Consider the following 16,873-nt stretch of genomic DNA (forward strand, 5'->3'; position numbering starts at 1 on the left):
ACTGAACAACAGCTACCTCCCCCAGGACTTGAATATTATCTCAGTTTTCTCCAGTTTCACTCACAAACAACAGGAAGCAGTCTAGAGAACACAATGCCCACATTCCCAAGAGGTGGAGTGGGTAGTTTTTTTTTGTCATTCAGTGGATTATGGATTTTTGTCATCATTTAGAGGGGTTGGTTATAAGTTGTTATTGGTAATGGTCAGGAAAAAAGCTGAACAAAGGAGATCAGATTCAGGAATATTGTTCTGAAAAGATAAAGGGGGATAAAGGAATGATAGGATTAAAGAGTAGATTACTTAATCTACCTTTAAACTAAAAAAGCAACTGCTAATCTTAAATATTTTACATTGGTATGGATTTTTGTATATCGATACAGATTTAAGGTTATTTTTGTTATACTGTATATATGTATCTACTCTTGTTTAAGGTATTTTTATGTAGTGATACAAACGTAAGGTAATTTTTGTTAGAACATACTGTACATAAGTTTCTACTCTTGTTTAAGGTATTGTACCTATGGAGCACATTTAACAATGTAATGAAAATTTCTAGTCTTTGAAAGTTATTATTACAAACTATTTAGGATAATAAAGAAATCCAGGTTAGTAGTTAGTCACCTATAACAAACTTGTAGTCATGTTAGGTATGTTTTCAAGGTCAAAAAAGGATATATTTTAAATAGACATGTGGTCTTCAAACACCTTTGAGACCTACAGAATGTGGCATTTAAGATGTTTTAATAACATAAGGTTTTTCACAACAATGAGACATGTCTGCTTCTGGCAGCACCAGTTTACTTCAGAGAAGAGGATGGGCCTTGAAGAACCCATATGGAGTTTGCTTTCTTTGTGGCAAGGTTAGCCACTGGTCAAGAAAGTGCCCTTGCCTTGACTGCTGACAGTTGCTGTCCAATTGGACAAACAGGACAGAAAAGAACATGGCTGCCAAACTTTGCAAGACAAGGTGGGACAGTCCTTCAAAATTCCTGCTGCACAGAAAAATCTTTATTCTAGGCCTATAGGCTGAAGATGGATGCCCCATCATTACAAAGGAAACCTGGGTGACTGTGTGGCAGTCAGATGTCTCTGTAGTTTCTTAGTTTTGGATGATTTTTGCTCTGCACTTCCTATTTACTCAAGTAATATTTTATCCTTCTTGTGTCTCTGATAGAGCTGAAAATGAGATAAGTATAATTAGTTATACCAAATTAAAAAAAAAGATGTTAAGTATATATGGTTGAGAAACATAAAAGCTTAAGTTGTTTAAGAAAATGTTTTAAGGTCTAAAACATTATTTTTAGGTTGGTTATATAAGCTATGATAAAAAGAAAATTAGGTACAAAACTTTTGATTCATCAGAATAGGATAGATAATACAGTACTTTATCCAAATTTGCCAAATTCAAATGGACTGGATATTGTAAATGTAGTTCTTACCTGATAATTGTTCTTTTTTTAAAGATTTATTTATTTATTATGTATACAATATTTTGCCTGCATGTATGCCTGGATACCAGAAGAGGGCATCAGATCTTATTGTTGATGATTATGAGCCACCATGTGGTTGCTGGGAATTGAACTCAGGACCTCTGGAAGAGCAATCAGTGCTTTTAACCTCTGAGCCTTCTCTCTAGCCCAATTTTTCTTATTGTATATAGTTTTACTGTATAGAGTTAACACCTTTCCTTTTTATTTAGACAAAAAGGGGGAAATGTTGTGGAATAACCTTTTTTTACTCTGCGAAGATGTGTCACTCTGATTGACTTAATAAAAAGCTGAATGGCCAATAGCTAGGCAGTATTTCCAGGCACAAAGGACGCTGGGAAGAAAAAAGGCAGAATCCACAGCCAGACACAGAAAGGGATCAAGATGCCGGAGAGGTAACATGGCAACACATAGATAAATAGAAATGAGTTAATTTAAGTTATAAGAGCTAGAGGGCCAAGCCTAAGCTATAGACCAGTCTTTCATAATTGATAATAAGTCTCCATGTCATTTTTTTTGTGAGCTGGCAGTCCAAAGAAAAACCTGTCCACACATACAGATTGGGAGAGAGGTAAAAGCCAAGTGGCAGAACGTAGATTAATAGAAGCAGGTTAATTTAAGTTATAAGCGCTAGTTGGGAACAAGCCTAAGCTAAAGGCCAAGCTTTCATAATTAATAATGAGTCTCTATGTCATTATTTGAGGCTGGCAGCCAAAAAGAAAGTCTGGCTACAGCTGTACTCCACTTTCTAAGAAGCATCACTGTCGGGGTGGTTAAAATTGCTAATGAACTATTCCTTAAGTCCGGCCTCCTTGTGACCTTAATGTATGTATAAGTAAGGATCATTTAGATCAATGTTTTATCTCTGATTGTACTCCCTTCACCTAACAGCCCACACAGTGCACTTAGAAAGCATCTCTTCAAGGACAAAATTCTACAAGTGACAAAAATATGGCATTACTCACTTTCTCTTAATATTAGTTGCAGAGTAAGTAGCTTCAAGCCTGCAGCCGCATACATTGCTACTACATAGACCCTACATATATTTTTCTCACAATGCCCACACCTGGCTCTCTTCAAATACCGATTGCCTTTCTGATTGATAAATTATTTTGCTAACTTTGCTTCAGTCTCACTCATCATGAAATTCTTTTCTGTAGTGGACAGAAAAAACCCAGATGTCTGTAAGATTCTGAGGACTCCTCAGGTTGCACTGCTGACAGAGGCCACGATGCTGACCTGCTGCTAGTGACATTCCATTTCCTGTAGATGAGCTGCTGGTGTAGTTTTCGAGTCAGTAGCACCACCACTGAGAAGAGAGGAGATAACAATTATAGTCAAGGTGTAATTCTTTTTTTTTTTTTTTTTTTTTTTTTTTTTGGTTTTTCGAGACAGGGTTTCTCTGTGTAGCTTTGCGCCTTTCCTGGAGCTCACTTGGTAGCCCAGGCTGGCCTCGAACTCACAGAGATCCGCCTGCCTCTGCCTCCCGAGTGCTGGGATTAAAGGCGTGCGCCACCAACGCCCGGCCTCAAGGTGTAATTCTATGGAACAGCACTTGACTAATATGGAGGAAGCCTCTGGGTATAGCTGTTGCCTGATGTACAGGAAGCCTTTCTTTTTAAAATCCATTAGTACAAGCCTATTCACTCCTTTCTAGAAAACTGTACTTGTCTGAGGCTTCCCATAGGATATTCAGAAAGGAAAGAATGTAAACGTATTCTTGACCTGTATTCTTTACAAAAAAAAAAAAAAAAATCCTGCAACTTGCATCATAAATTCTTAGAGCTGTACAGCCCTTTGATCTAGCACAATACTATTAGTATTAAAATAGCTAGAACTTTGTGGCTAGAGAGATGATTCTGTATTAAAAATGCTTGCTGTTCTTCAAGAGAACTAGCATTCAGTTCCCAGCACCCAAGTTCTAGGGAAGCTCACAACCACCTATAACCCCAGCTCCAAATGTATGGACACCCTCTTCTGGCTTCCATGACCACTTACACACACACACACACACACACACACACATACACACACACACACACACACACACACACACACACACACGGTATTGTATTCCCCCAAATATTGTGCATGCTAATAAACTTATCTGGGGTCAGAGACAGAGCAGCCACAATATTAAACAGAAAGGATAGGCAGTGGTAGCACAAGCCTTTAATCTTAGCATTCCAGAGGCAGAAATTTGTCTGGATCTCTGTGAGTTCAAGGCCACATTGGAAACAGCCAGGTATGGTGACTCACACCTTTAATCCCAAGAAGTGAGTCTTTAATCCCAGGAAGTGATGGCAGCATTCCAGAGGCAGAAATCCATGTGTTCAAGGATACAGACAGGCATGGTGACTTATCACGCTTTTAATCCCAGAAAGCAAGCCTTTAATCCCAGGGAATGGTGGTAGAAAGCAGAAAGGTATATAAGGCGTGGGGACCAGAAACTAGAGGCATTTGGCCTGGTTAAGCATTTGGCTGGTTTAGCTTTTAGCTAGTTAAGCTTTCAGGCTTCTAGCAGCACAGTTCAGATGAAAGCCATTCCGGATGAGGACACAGAAGCATCCAGTCTGAGGAAACAAGACCTCAGATCTGGATCTGGCAAGGCGAGGTGGATGTGGCTTCTTCTGGTTCTCTGACCTTCCAGCATTCACCCCAATACCTGGCACAGGTTTGATTTTATTAATAAGACCTTCTAAGATTCCTGCTACACACACACTAAGTCTTAAAAATTATATTCAGCCGGGCAGCGGTAGTGGTGGCACACGCCTTTAATCCCAGCACTCGGAAGGCAGAGGCAGGCAGATCTCTGTGAGTTTGCAGCCAGCCTGGGCTACAGAGTGAGTTCCAGGAAAAGCTCCAAAGCTACACATAGAAACCTTATCTTAAGAAAAAAAAAAAAAAAGAAATTGAATCATTTTGTATAAATTATTCCACTCTCAAGAATTTACAATGAGGCTTCATTTGGGGTTTTCAGATTTTTGAAACAAATAGTAAGTCTTGAATGCTCTTTAAAATCTTGTAATTACAGCTGTTAATTTCAGTTGATCCTATTTGTTACTCAATAAGAACATTTAAAGAGTTTTTATTTAGCACTTATTTAATTCTGTAGAGTAGGTATGTTTTAGATAAATGCTTGGCAGTGTTTAATGATCTAAATCTTGTCACCCAGAAACCTCACAAGGCATGCCATTTTTTAATAATGAGCAAATAATATTGTTACTGCACGTTTACTAATTAGAGCTAATTTTCTTTATTTAATGAATAAAGGAGACTAGTAAAAAAATCCTTTGATTGCACTGGATACTTACAGCCATTTCGGTTCTCTGTCAGTGTACATTTGTGTTGATAATGTGCTTGCTTAGAACAAAAACAACTGAAAACCAGAGTCATGAGACCTTCTATGAAAGTAGATGCCCCACCTACCCCTACCAAGCCCCTGAGTGAAGCCTGGAGTCTGACTTTCCATTACATCAGCTCACTATTTTGCCTCCATTTTCAGATAATCTCAGCTTTTAAAAACTAATGTAACGAGTAAGTGGCTCTGTTTGCATAAACCAAATGCAAAAGGTGTTAAGTCACTTATAAAACCTCTAGTACTTTTTTAAAACCTTTTGATGTAAATGGACATTATTTTCCCATTTATATAAGAAATTGAGACTTTGCGATGCCAAGCAGCAAACATGGAGAAACTAATATTTTGAGTGCCATATTAACTATGTGCTTTGTCTGGTGTTTTCCTGAGGCTCTTACTTTGAATAAATAGATTATTTCGTCATAGTAAGTTAGGTCAAGCTGTACAAAACTACATGATTGTCTCTGCATTACTAGTTACTCCTGTTTGCTTTCCTCTGCTTACTTTATTCAACTGTGATTGTTTATTCACTTTTTTTAAAATGTGTTTTTTAACTTTATGTGTATGTTTATGGTATGTGTGTCTGCATGGTTGTGCACATGCATGTGGTGCTTGAGGAGGCCAGAAGAGGGCATTGAATCCCCTAGGACTAGAGATACAGGGGGTTGTGCACAGCCTGAGTGTAAACTACGATCCAAACTTGGGTCCTCTGGAAGAGGCCCCCTTGAGTTTTTATATATATTACACCCTGTTTGGTTTTTTTGTTTGGTCTGGTTTTTGGTTTTGTACCATTGAAGAATCACTTTTGCCAGGCATAAAAATAGTTATGATAGTTAATAATCTGGAACTTTTTTTTTTTTTTGCTTTTTAGATTCCAGAATTTGATAACTTGTACCTGGATATGAATGGAATTATACATCAATGTTCCCATCCTAATGATGATGATGTTCACTTCAGAATTTCAGATGACAAAATCTTTACTGACATTTTTCACTACTTAGAGGTGTTGTTTCGAATTATTAAACCTAGGAAAGTGTTCTTTATGGCTGTTGATGGTGTGGCTCCTCGAGCAAAAATGAACCAGCAGCGTGGGAGGCGTTTTAGGTAAATTATTTAAAACAGTTGACATAATAGAGGGCATCTTCAATTCAAATTTGTTTTCTATTTAAATCCTCAAAGTAACTGGTATACTCCATACTTATTATCATATTTGACTAGTCAAATAATCAACTAGTAATTCTGATGAATTCTGTCTCAAAGCTTGTGTTGGGTTTCATATAAAGTCACTCTGTTCTCAGTTCCAAGTCTTCACACTTGGCTTTGATGATGGGAAAGTGGTAGAAGTGGAGCAGGACACCTGTGGTGATCCACCTTGCTTTAGTCACCACGGCGTGTGCCAGGGGGTCACTCTAATGCAGCGACTCAACAGCCCTAGTGAGTGAGCACCTTAGTCCAGATGCTGATTTGAGTAAGCGTGAGCCCTAATGGGCCGGAAGGCAAATGAGAGGAAACAGTGATTGGGTTATGGAAAGTGAGTTCAGGTAGGAACCTGGCATTATCAGCACCACTCTGTAAAAGTAAAAGTATTGGAGATCAAAAGAGTCTTAAAATCAAAATCCTGGATGTGTGTAGTATATCTAAATAACAGTGAAGTCAGGCTCTGTGCTTGTTTGGAGGTATCCTAAGTCCAGAGTATTTGAGGCGTTGTTAGCATGATGAAAGGCTCATTTAATCGTAATGGTTGGATAAAGAATAAGCTACTAGCCTAAAAATTCATATTAAGATGCTGAGGGTGCAGGCCTTTATCCCAATATTTGTGAGCACAGACAGGGAGATCTTGAGTGCAAGACCAGCCTGGTCTCCATAGAGTTCCACCACCAGAAGGTATCAATGCATCCTAGCTCTGTCTACTAGATCTACATTAGACAGAATGGATACCCTACTCCTTGCTTCTCGGTACCTGAAATGTTCCTAAGTACTGGTTTCTCTTCTTGTCACTCCTCTATCATAGCTGAACCCTCACCCCAACAGCCTTAGTGTCTCAACTGCCATGGTGGTATCTTCAAACTTCTTCCCACCTTCCCAACTTTTATGGAGGCATATAACTAACAAAAATCAACTCATTTCCAGAAACTGAACTGCAGGGAAGCCTTCCAGCTCTATTTTTAACTTCAGAACCTTTTCATTATCAGAAGTATAGACTACTTACTGGCTGGAAATTCAGGACCAATCAATCTATTGTAACTACCACAAACATATATTAAATGCTAGGCTGTCGCCAAAAGCCCCGTATTTCCTAGAAAATCCTGTGGCATCTTCAGACTTTAATGCTTGATGTCTTAGCTCTGAATCTGCCATCTGGTTTTTATCCATACTGTGCCACTAAAATTTCCTTACAAGATCACAGGCTTATCTCCTAACCCAAAGACTAAGTGTGCATTGCTTTCTCTGCCCACAGCAAGTAACAGTGCTGATCCTTCTTTCATTCTGAGATTTCTGTCCTTCATCTTTGTAGCTTTGCTCTGTTGGTGTCATGCTGGACCTCTGTCCTCTTCCGTTTCTCTGCTGCTGTTTTTTCTTAAATTATCATTAAAGTTAACTTCCTTGAGTCTGTGCCTGGGCCCCAAGTGATCACATCTAATAACTTTAACTACTATGTCTCTACTGAGTACTCCCAAATTCATCTTTATGGTGATTTTCACACTCCCAAGTTCCTTTTCTAGTGAAACGCTTGTTGACTGTGTCTCTGTTTGGATAGCCTAGATCCCAGCAGGCTTACCATGCTCAAAACTGAATTCCTCCTTCCCAAAGCAGCTCTTTTCTTTCTTATTTCCATACTGTATGATAGCTGCCCGACCCAAGTCCCAGAGTAATTTGAACTCCTTCTCACATCTACAACCTATTTACACTTCTTTTTGTCATCTTTTTTAAAATCTAGTATCTCAGTGTAGGCTGTCTTTATCTTTCCTTAGATTATTTTAATAGTTGTTTCTATATTGCAGCTAAATTAAGCATGGCTATTCAATATCTCCCCTTGCTGTTCCCTTGCGCCCCCTCCCCTTATAGTGTAATCTTTAAAGCCTGGAATCATTTTTTGTTATATTTTATATACTCATATCATTGATGATTAGTAAAATTATTAAAATCATTAAATGATATAATTAAATATAGCAAACACAATTGACACTAAAGCCTTTGTCCTTGTTTCTGGAATAAATTTGCTATATATTATGTTAGAATTACTTAAGTGTTTGTAATGATTTGTGAGCTTTTTACTATTTTAATGTCCATCTTCTATAGTCTTCATATTAAAAAAAAAACTCAATTCTGTAAATAAAAGCAAAGAATTCCTAGGCTTATTCATTTTTATTATGATTATTATTTTTAAATTGTATAGTTTTGAACCTTAAGGTCGACAAATTAGTGTTTTATGTAAAAAAGCTTCTAAATAATAATTTGTGTAAAATGTTTATTTTCTAGAAAATGTAAGATATTTTTTTCTCTTTTAAGGTCAGCCAAGGAGGCAGAAGACAAAATTAAAAAAGCAATAGAAAAGGGAGAAACACTTCCTACAGAAGCCAGATTTGATTCTAACTGTATTACGCCAGGTAAATTGACTGAAAGACATTCTGAAAGATTTCAGATAGAAATTGAAGATTTTCCTAATGGGATTTGTTTTTAGACTAGTTGTCCTTAGGCCTTCATTAGCCATGTTTTCCCTTTTCTATCTGCTCATGAGAGGATCTCATCATGTTGGCTGAGAAGGTTCCTATAAAGACCCCCTTGTAGTGTTTCCGGGTGTTGATGAGCAGAGATGGAGAGACTTTGTCAGCTACATAGAGTTCCTAACCTGGAGGAGCTCACAGGGGCTTTCAGTTGATTCTGCTCACTCACCAGTATCAAATACAAGTTTCTATACCTACCCCGTGGCTTCAGGATGAGAAATCCATTCTTTCAGTCCAGAGAGTTTACTCTTCTACCTCCCAAAGGAATCTGGGATTTCTGTGACTTTAAGAAAATAGGGCCAGGGAAATGGCTCAGCAGATAAAGGCAGTTGCAGCCCATCCTGATGACCTGAGTCCAATACCCAGGCTCCTTGCTGGAGCTACTGCAAGTTATCCTCTGACCTCCACACACACAAATAAAATTAATACATAAATGTAAAAAAATAGTAATTTATTTAACTTAATTCTATATATATTACCCTACTTGATACACTTGAGGGGGTTGACTGGCATCTTTACAATCCTTTATTTTGGGCAAAAATCTTAAATGTAACTTTTTAAATTCCATACAAACTAGTGATTTTTGTTGTTGTTGTTGTTTTAGATCCACATTGTTCAATTTAATAACCAGTTTCTCCTGGATATAGTTTAAGATAGTATTGCCTTTGACTGTTGATCATCTGAGATTTTCTATGGCATAATCATTGTATACTCACTTTCCAGATTAAAATAATTTTTCATATTAAGAATAGTAGTTATTGGGGCTATGGAGGTGGCTCAATGGTTAAAAGCACTGATTGCTCTTGCAGAGGACCTGGGTTCAATTCCCAGCATCCACATGGTGGCTCACAACCTTCTGTAACTCCAGTTCTAGAGGATCAGATACCCTCTTTTGGCCTCCAAGGGCACTGCATGCATATGGTTCACATACATATGTGCAGGCAAAACACTATATATATATATAACAAATATTTTAAAAATTAAAACGTAGCAGTTATTGGGAGATAACTCAATCAGTAGGGTACTTAATCACACAAACATAAGGACCTGAGTTTAATCCCCAGCACCCATATAAGAAACTGGGTATAGTGGTGCACACTTGTAAGCTTGCTGGGGAGATGAGTTGGAAGGATTCCTGGGGCTCCTGGTCAACCTGTTTTGCCTACTTATTGAATCCTAGATTTCAGTGAGAATCTGTGTCTCAAAAGACAAGCTGGGCATGGTGGCATACAGCTTTAATTCCAATACTTGGGAGGCAGAGGTAGGAAGATCTCTGTGAGTTTGAGGCCAGCCTGTTCTACATAGCAAGTTCTAGGGCAGCCAGGGATACAGAGAGACCCTGACTAAAAAGTAAAAAAACAAAGTGGATGGTACCTAAGGAAGAACCAACCAATCACAGGTTGTCCTTTGAGCTCCATATAAACACATGCTTCTGCACGAACCTATATATACACATACTAGTAGTTGTTGGAGTGGGAATACAGTTTATTTGGTAGAGTCCATCATTTGTACCAAGAGATCCTGGGTTCAGTCCTAAGCACAGTATAAATCAGGTGTGGTTATGCATGCCACAGGCAGAGGATCAGAAGTTTAGGGTTATCCTTAGCTCATAGTGAGTTTAAGACTAACCTGGACTACACATTTTTTAAAAAAAGAAAGCAATATTAGTTATTAATAATATAAATTAACAGTAATTATTGTTAGCAATCTGATTAAAACTACATGTCTTATAAAAATACTTCAGGATCTGGAAAAACAATTCAGCGTGTAAAAGTATTTTCCATACAAGTTGACCTATGTTCAAAGCCTAGAACCATGGTAGAAGGATAGAATGAACTACATAAAACTCCTCTAGCCTCCTCATATGTGCCATAGCATACATATACTCATCCTCACACATTACACAGCATACACAGGCATAATGATAATAAATAAAATTAATAATGTGCTTAGGAGTTCAGCAAAAATGGAGAAAGTTGGAGTTAATTAAAGTTCAAACTGCTCTTAGATAAAATACTTCAAGCATGGTGTGTGTAGGTGGTGTAAAATTCATGACTACCTTTGTGGCACTGACTTCATTTAAGGTTGCTAGTAACATTTGAAGCATTGAAGATACTTGCTAGAGGACACAGTCTATTATTCGCTTGCAGGATAAGCAAGAGAGCTTTGGGCTTTCTTTGAAGATACTGATTCTGTGTTGTTTCTGGGAACTTAACTGTTTTTGCTATTTTTGTCTTTCTCAGATTAACCTTTTTAAAACTTTTTATTTATAGGGACTGAATTCATGGCCAGGTTGCATGAACATCTGAAGTATTTTGTAAATATGAAAATTTCCACTGACAAATCATGGCAAGGCGTTACCATCTACTTCTCAGGCCATGAGGTTATCATCTTTGTTTATCTAAGGAATTTTTAAAAGTTTAAAATTTTTTCAAAGTTTGAAGCATAGCATATTACCACCTTCTTTTTTAAACATTATGTTTAGACTCCTGGAGAAGGAGAGCATAAAATCATGGAATTTATCAGATCCGAGAAAGCAAAGCCAGATCATGATCCAAACACCAGACATTGTCTTTATGGCTTAGATGCTGACTTGGTAGGTATACCACTTATTGTCATTATAAGCTTGTGTCATAGAACTAAATACCTAAGAGGTGGAGTTTTTAATGCAGGAAGTTCATTGGCTGTAGCAACAAATATAGAAGGCAATGATTGCTACATTTGCCATTATCTAAGTTTTAAAAGAATTGAGAAAATAAGCTTTGTTGGTTTGTTATAGATTATGAATATCTGATGTCGGTATAGTCTACAGACTATGAGTATGATGCTAAGGAGGAAATGCTGAATGAAGCCATGGAAAGAAGATTGTTTAACCTCATGTTTTTATTGTCACGAGAACCTCCTAATTCATAGCTCCATGCCTCAAATACCTTTTATATGTATAACTATTTTGCCTGCATGTATGTATGTGTACCACATGTGTGCCTGTTGCCTAAGGAGGGCATTGGATCCCCTGGAACTAGAGTTAGGGGTAGTTATGAGCTGCCCTGTAGGTACCTGGAACTGAACCCGGGTCCTCTGCAAGAGCAGTAGTAACCTTTCTTTAACTACTAAAGCCATCTCTCCAGCCCAGAGAAGTTTTTATACTAACCAAAACTAAACGAGCAAGCTAGTATAATGACCTTCTTTGTACTCTTAAATTTTCTTAAGTTTTCTGGGCTTTTTTGTTTTTATTTTTGAGACAGGATTTCTCTGTGTAGCCCTGGCTGTAACAGCCCTGTCTGTCCTAGAATTTGCTCTGTAGACCTGGAATTTGCTCTGTAGACCAGGCTGGCCTCAAACTCAGATATCTGCCTCCCTCTGCTTCTTGAGTGCTGGGATTAAGGCATGAACCACCACACCAGGCAAGTTTCCTTAAGTATTAATTTTTTTAAATTTAATGTAGTCATCTGCCTCTTTTCTACCAAAATGGGTTATTGAAGCAAATTCCATTCACTGTTTTTACCTAATAAATACATATTTTCATATTTGTATAAACAAGTTTTTAAGGTACTTAACCACAGTGCCATTATCACATACATAATAATAATTGCTTAAGGCAAATAACCACATCTCCTGATTGTGTCATAAATTTTCACTTTGTTTTATTGTTTGAATAAGAATTTAAATAAAATAAACAATATATATTGCCATTGATTCACATGGTCACTACACTTTTGAGTTCACTTGAGGGAGTAAGACATAGAAGAAAATTAAAGTGCCCTTTTTCATTTTGGACGAAATTTCATATTAATGTCACCCTGACCTCTAAGCATCCTCTATATTTTTGTAGCATAGGAGAGTTGCTGCTTCTAATTTCTAATCCTCATAAGAAGTAGGAATTTGTGGAAATCCAGAGAAAGTTTTGTGATTTAAGGGAGGAGGAGTGGAGGATATAGTGTCACTTACAAGGCTCGTGGGCTCTGAGGTGGACATCGTTCTAGAAAAGTGGACTCCCTTGATTCCATCCATATCCTGGCATTGGGTCATTCTGTGATATCTGCATATTTGATTTCAATTTTCACATTTTGACTTTGCAGTCTTCTCCGTATAGATATTAAGTTGCTTTTGTAAACCTAATGGTATGAACAAAGGTAGGATAGAAATATTTCATAATTATTTTTCAACAGATCATGCTTGGATTAACAAGTCACGAGGCACATTTTTCTCTCTTAAGAGAAGAAGTTCGGTTTGGTGGAAAAAAAACACAAAGGTAAATCAGGTGTTGGGAGAAGGAACAAAACTGAAGCATGGCTAGTAGTCCCTTAGAGATGGGCTCTGCAGATAGTCTTCGTTCATGGGTGCTATTTGCCGTAGTCCAGGGCATCCTCCTCTTTTATTGCCTATGCTTTAGATGTCTGTAGTAAGTACCCAAGAAAACACTGTCAAATCTAACCACATAAAGCTTACCCCTGTGTTTTATTCTAAATGTTTTGTAGAGGGTTTGTTTTGCTGTTTGGGGCTTTGGTTATTTTTGCAATGCTGGACTTGAACCCAGCAGTAAGCACTCTGCTGCTGAGTTAGGCTCTGCTCTGAGTCACATAGTTTTAGCTTACATAGTTTATCATCATAACTATTATCATAGTTACATCATTTATCCATTTTGAATTAGTATTTGTGTATAGTATGAGGTAAAATCTAACTCCATTCTTTGTAATTTGTGGGAACTCAATTTTCCTATCATTGTCTGTTGAGAAAACTGTCCTTTCCCTATTGAAAGTCTTGGTTCCTTGTTGAAAATCATTTGATCATGTATGCAAAGTTTTATTTCTTGTGTTTCATTGTTATTTTTTAGTCATATCTACCTGTTTTTATACCATTAGTGGTGTATTCATGTAGATTTTTAATGTAGTTAACATTGAAATCAAGAAAAATGAAACCCCAACTTTATTCTTTTTTCAAGATTATTTTGTATGTTTAGGGTCTCTTGGAAGCATGGTGTTTTATTTATTTATTTTTAATGATAGGTTTTCCTATTTTGGTGATGTAAATAATCAATTTTCCTATTTTGGTGAAAAACATCATTGGGGTTTTAATAAAGGATAGCGTTAAGAAAGAGCTAAGAAATCTGTAGATCTTTTAAAACATCTTGATGTTGAGCCTTTTAATCCATGTGTACACATTTTGTGTCTTCTTTTAATTTCTTTAAGCAATATTTTGTAGTTTCCCTGATATACCCTTGGCTAAGTTTATTCCTAAGTATTTAACTCTTCTGGATGCCATTTGTATATGGAATCAAGTTTTTCCAATTTTTTTAAATTTTATTTTAGGTGCATGAGTGTTTTGCTTGCATGTATGTATATACACCACATGCATGTGTGGTGCCCACCAAAGCTAGAAGAGGATGTCAGGTCCTATAACTAGAGTTATAGATGGTTTTGAACCACCATGTGGGTTCTGGGAACTGAACCCTGGTCCTCTTAACCTCTCCAGGCCCTGGAATAATTTTCTTAATTTCCTTTGATGGTGTACAGAAATACTACCTATTTTGTTCCCTGTAGATGCGTTATTTGTTTATTAGCATTAATGTGTTTTTATATATCCTATGGAGTTTTCTGTATGTAAAATCACACCATCTGAAAACAGATAAAATTGTACTTATCCCATTCCAATTTTAATTACATTTCTTTATCTTTCCTGCCTCATTGCCCTGGCTAGGAGTTAAAGAACAGTGTTGAATAGCTATGGTGTATTGAATAGCTGTGGTAAAGTAGGTATCCTTGTCTTATTCCTGATCTTAGGAATAATGTTTTCACTCTATAATGTTAATTATGTGTTTTCATAAATGTTCTTTGTCATATTAAGGAAATGTATCTCTATAGCTCTTCTTCTCTTTTGAGAGTATATTTTACAATGTGTGTGTGTGTGTGTGTGTGTGTGTGTGTGTGTGTGTGTGTGTGTGTGTGTGTGAGAAGAGAGAGAGAGAGAGAGAGAGAGAGAGAGAGAGAGAGAGAGAGAGAGAGAGAGAGAGAGAGAGAGAGAATGTGTGTGTGCATGCACACATGCAATACCATGGCATGTGTGGAGGTCAGAGGACAGCCTGTAGTAGTAGCAGGCTCTGGAGATCAAACTCCAGGTCATCAGACCTAATGGCAAGTATCTTTGCCCAGTGAGCCTCTTGCTAGCCCACTCTCTCTAATTTTAACACAGTTTCTTCCTATAGGCCAAGCTAGCCAAAACTCTATGTAGACCAGGCTGGCCTCAAACTCATTATCCTGCTGCCTCTGCCTCCTGAGTGCTTACATTTCAGGTGCTAACATGGGAGAATGTTTGATATTGTTAAATCCTTTTTCTGCAAAATGATCCCGGAAAATTTTCCCTTTCACTCTGTTTATGTGCTGTATGATGTTGGTTTTCTTATGTTGAACTGCCCTTGGATCCTTATCATAAATCTAGCTTATGTATTATCTAGTTAAATATATTACTGTCCCCCTGATATTCTTTTTTATAGCTAAACTTGGAGTATAAGCCAATATAGCTTCCTATTCATTGCAAGAGATAATCTACATTGCATAAATTTAAAAATGTACATCCACCGTCACACCTTCACTAATGTGTACACTTCCTACAATGACCAGTAGCCACACTAGTTTCTTATATGGATTGTGTATTTAGATCATATGAGTTCTTAAGAGTCCTTCCACCAAAAGTATAATATAAACCAATTATTTTGAACTGTACCATGTTTTGCCCATTATGATGGCATTCTCATATAATTGTGTATAAATTACTTGCTTTAAATATAAGAATTATCTCTTAATGATAACTTTTACTTAACCATTGCTGCATTTTTGAAGTTGGACCACTCTGTTTTGATCACTTGACTAATTGCAGGGTATGTGCACCAGAAGAAACGACGTTTCACCTCCTACACTTGTCTTTAATGAGAGAGTATATTGATTATGAATTTTCAGCATTAAAAGTAAGTATTAATATAGCCATTGACTGCAGTTTTTTGCATACAGAAATTTCTATGGGATTTCAGTTTATTCTCCTTTTTGCCATAGGAAAAGATCACATTTAAATATGATATTGAAAAAATTATAGATGATTGGATTTTGATGGGATTTCTTGTTGGCAATGATTTTATCCCTCATCTACCTCATTTACATATTAATCATGATGCGCTGCCTCTTCTTTATGGAACATATATTGCCATCCTGCCAGAACTTGGAGGTAAGACCACTCTTTGCTGATAATTTAGTTACCAGCTCACCCTAAAGATTTATCTCTATTTATTAGATTATTGCATGCATGACTAAATTAGGAAAACATTGTGCGCTCCTTTTAGTCTAAGTGGTAGGCACTGAGGTTGTTATTTTCAGTGGTCACTAAAGAAACTGACCACATGTAAATAACATCACTCATTAAATAAATAATGTCACCTCTGATTCCTTAAGAAAACCAACAGACCTCATTGCTTTCATTTCATTCCGTTCATATTTCTTTGTAGAAATCCAGTTGTTCAAAGTATACGTAAAAGTAATATGAATCAAAATTTTTTTCAGTAAAAATGGGAAATTGGTAAACAATTTTTCTAAATTATAGGAAATTATTCCTTTCTTCTTTTTTCTTCCCTCCTCCTCCTTCTTTTTCTTTTTGAGGCAAAGTTTTACCATGTATTCCCAGGTTGGCCTCAAACTCAAAATCCTCCTTCCTCAGCCTGTATAACCTAATATAACAGGATACATGTGTGCCTCTACAACCAGCTACACCCCTTTTCTTGCATAAACATGTCAAATTGAATGATGCAGGTAGACTGTAATACACATGGTGTTGTTACAAATATGGTTGGAAATGTGGAAGCATTATTATTATGTAACCTGGACTTTCCAATATTTTACGCCAGTGTCTAAAATATAGAAATATAAAGGTTATAAGAACTAAAGCTAGTTTATAGACAGTAAAACAGAGGGTTTTCTTCATTAAAATGATAATTCAGCAGTTTGTAGAAAGAATGTTATAGAGCTATTTAGAAAATAATGTCAGTTTAAACTACAAGTTAGATTTGATTCATTTTAGGTTATATTAATGAAAGTGGACATCTCAACTTACCACGATTTGAGAAATACCTTGTGAAACTGTCAGATGTAAGTAACTACAAGGTTTTTTCCTATCCTGGGGTAGTTGTCAATGGTCACTAATCACTTAGTTAATACAAGAGGGGGCATAAAACTGTTTTGTAGCTTTGTTCTGATTGTTCATTCTGTATACTTTCACTTGAATTATTTGATTTTAATTATTTATGTTTAATTTTCAGATTT

The 16,873-nt window shown here is 36.8% G+C and overlaps 1 protein-coding gene across 3 annotated transcripts in view; it reads left to right on the forward strand.

Moving 5' to 3' along the window:
• The window catches only part of Xrn1 (5'-3' exoribonuclease 1), a 114,175-nt gene that overhangs the window by 7,573 nt on the left and 89,729 nt on the right, over nucleotides 1-16,873 (forward strand). For 2 of the 3 annotated variants that reach the window (XM_006975174.4, XM_076576838.1), the window contains 8 exons: nucleotides 5,717-5,949; nucleotides 8,356-8,453; nucleotides 10,844-10,953; nucleotides 11,056-11,166; nucleotides 12,740-12,822; nucleotides 15,444-15,531; nucleotides 15,617-15,785; nucleotides 16,632-16,699. In XM_006975174.4, the coding sequence (XP_006975236.2) occupies nucleotides 5,717-5,949; nucleotides 8,356-8,453; nucleotides 10,844-10,953; nucleotides 11,056-11,166; nucleotides 12,740-12,822; nucleotides 15,444-15,531; nucleotides 15,617-15,785; nucleotides 16,632-16,699 (960 nt within the window). Of the gene's footprint in view, nucleotides 1-5,716; nucleotides 5,950-8,349; nucleotides 8,454-10,843; nucleotides 10,954-11,055; nucleotides 11,167-12,739; nucleotides 12,823-15,443; nucleotides 15,532-15,616; nucleotides 15,786-16,631; nucleotides 16,700-16,873 lie in introns of those variants that run through there. The other variant, XM_076576839.1, reaches the window with a different exon arrangement.

The sequence above is a fragment of the Peromyscus maniculatus genome, chromosome 7 (genome assembly GCF_049852395.1).
Source record: "Peromyscus maniculatus bairdii isolate BWxNUB_F1_BW_parent chromosome 7, HU_Pman_BW_mat_3.1, whole genome shotgun sequence".
Taxonomy (NCBI): domain Eukaryota; kingdom Metazoa; phylum Chordata; class Mammalia; order Rodentia; family Cricetidae; genus Peromyscus; species Peromyscus maniculatus.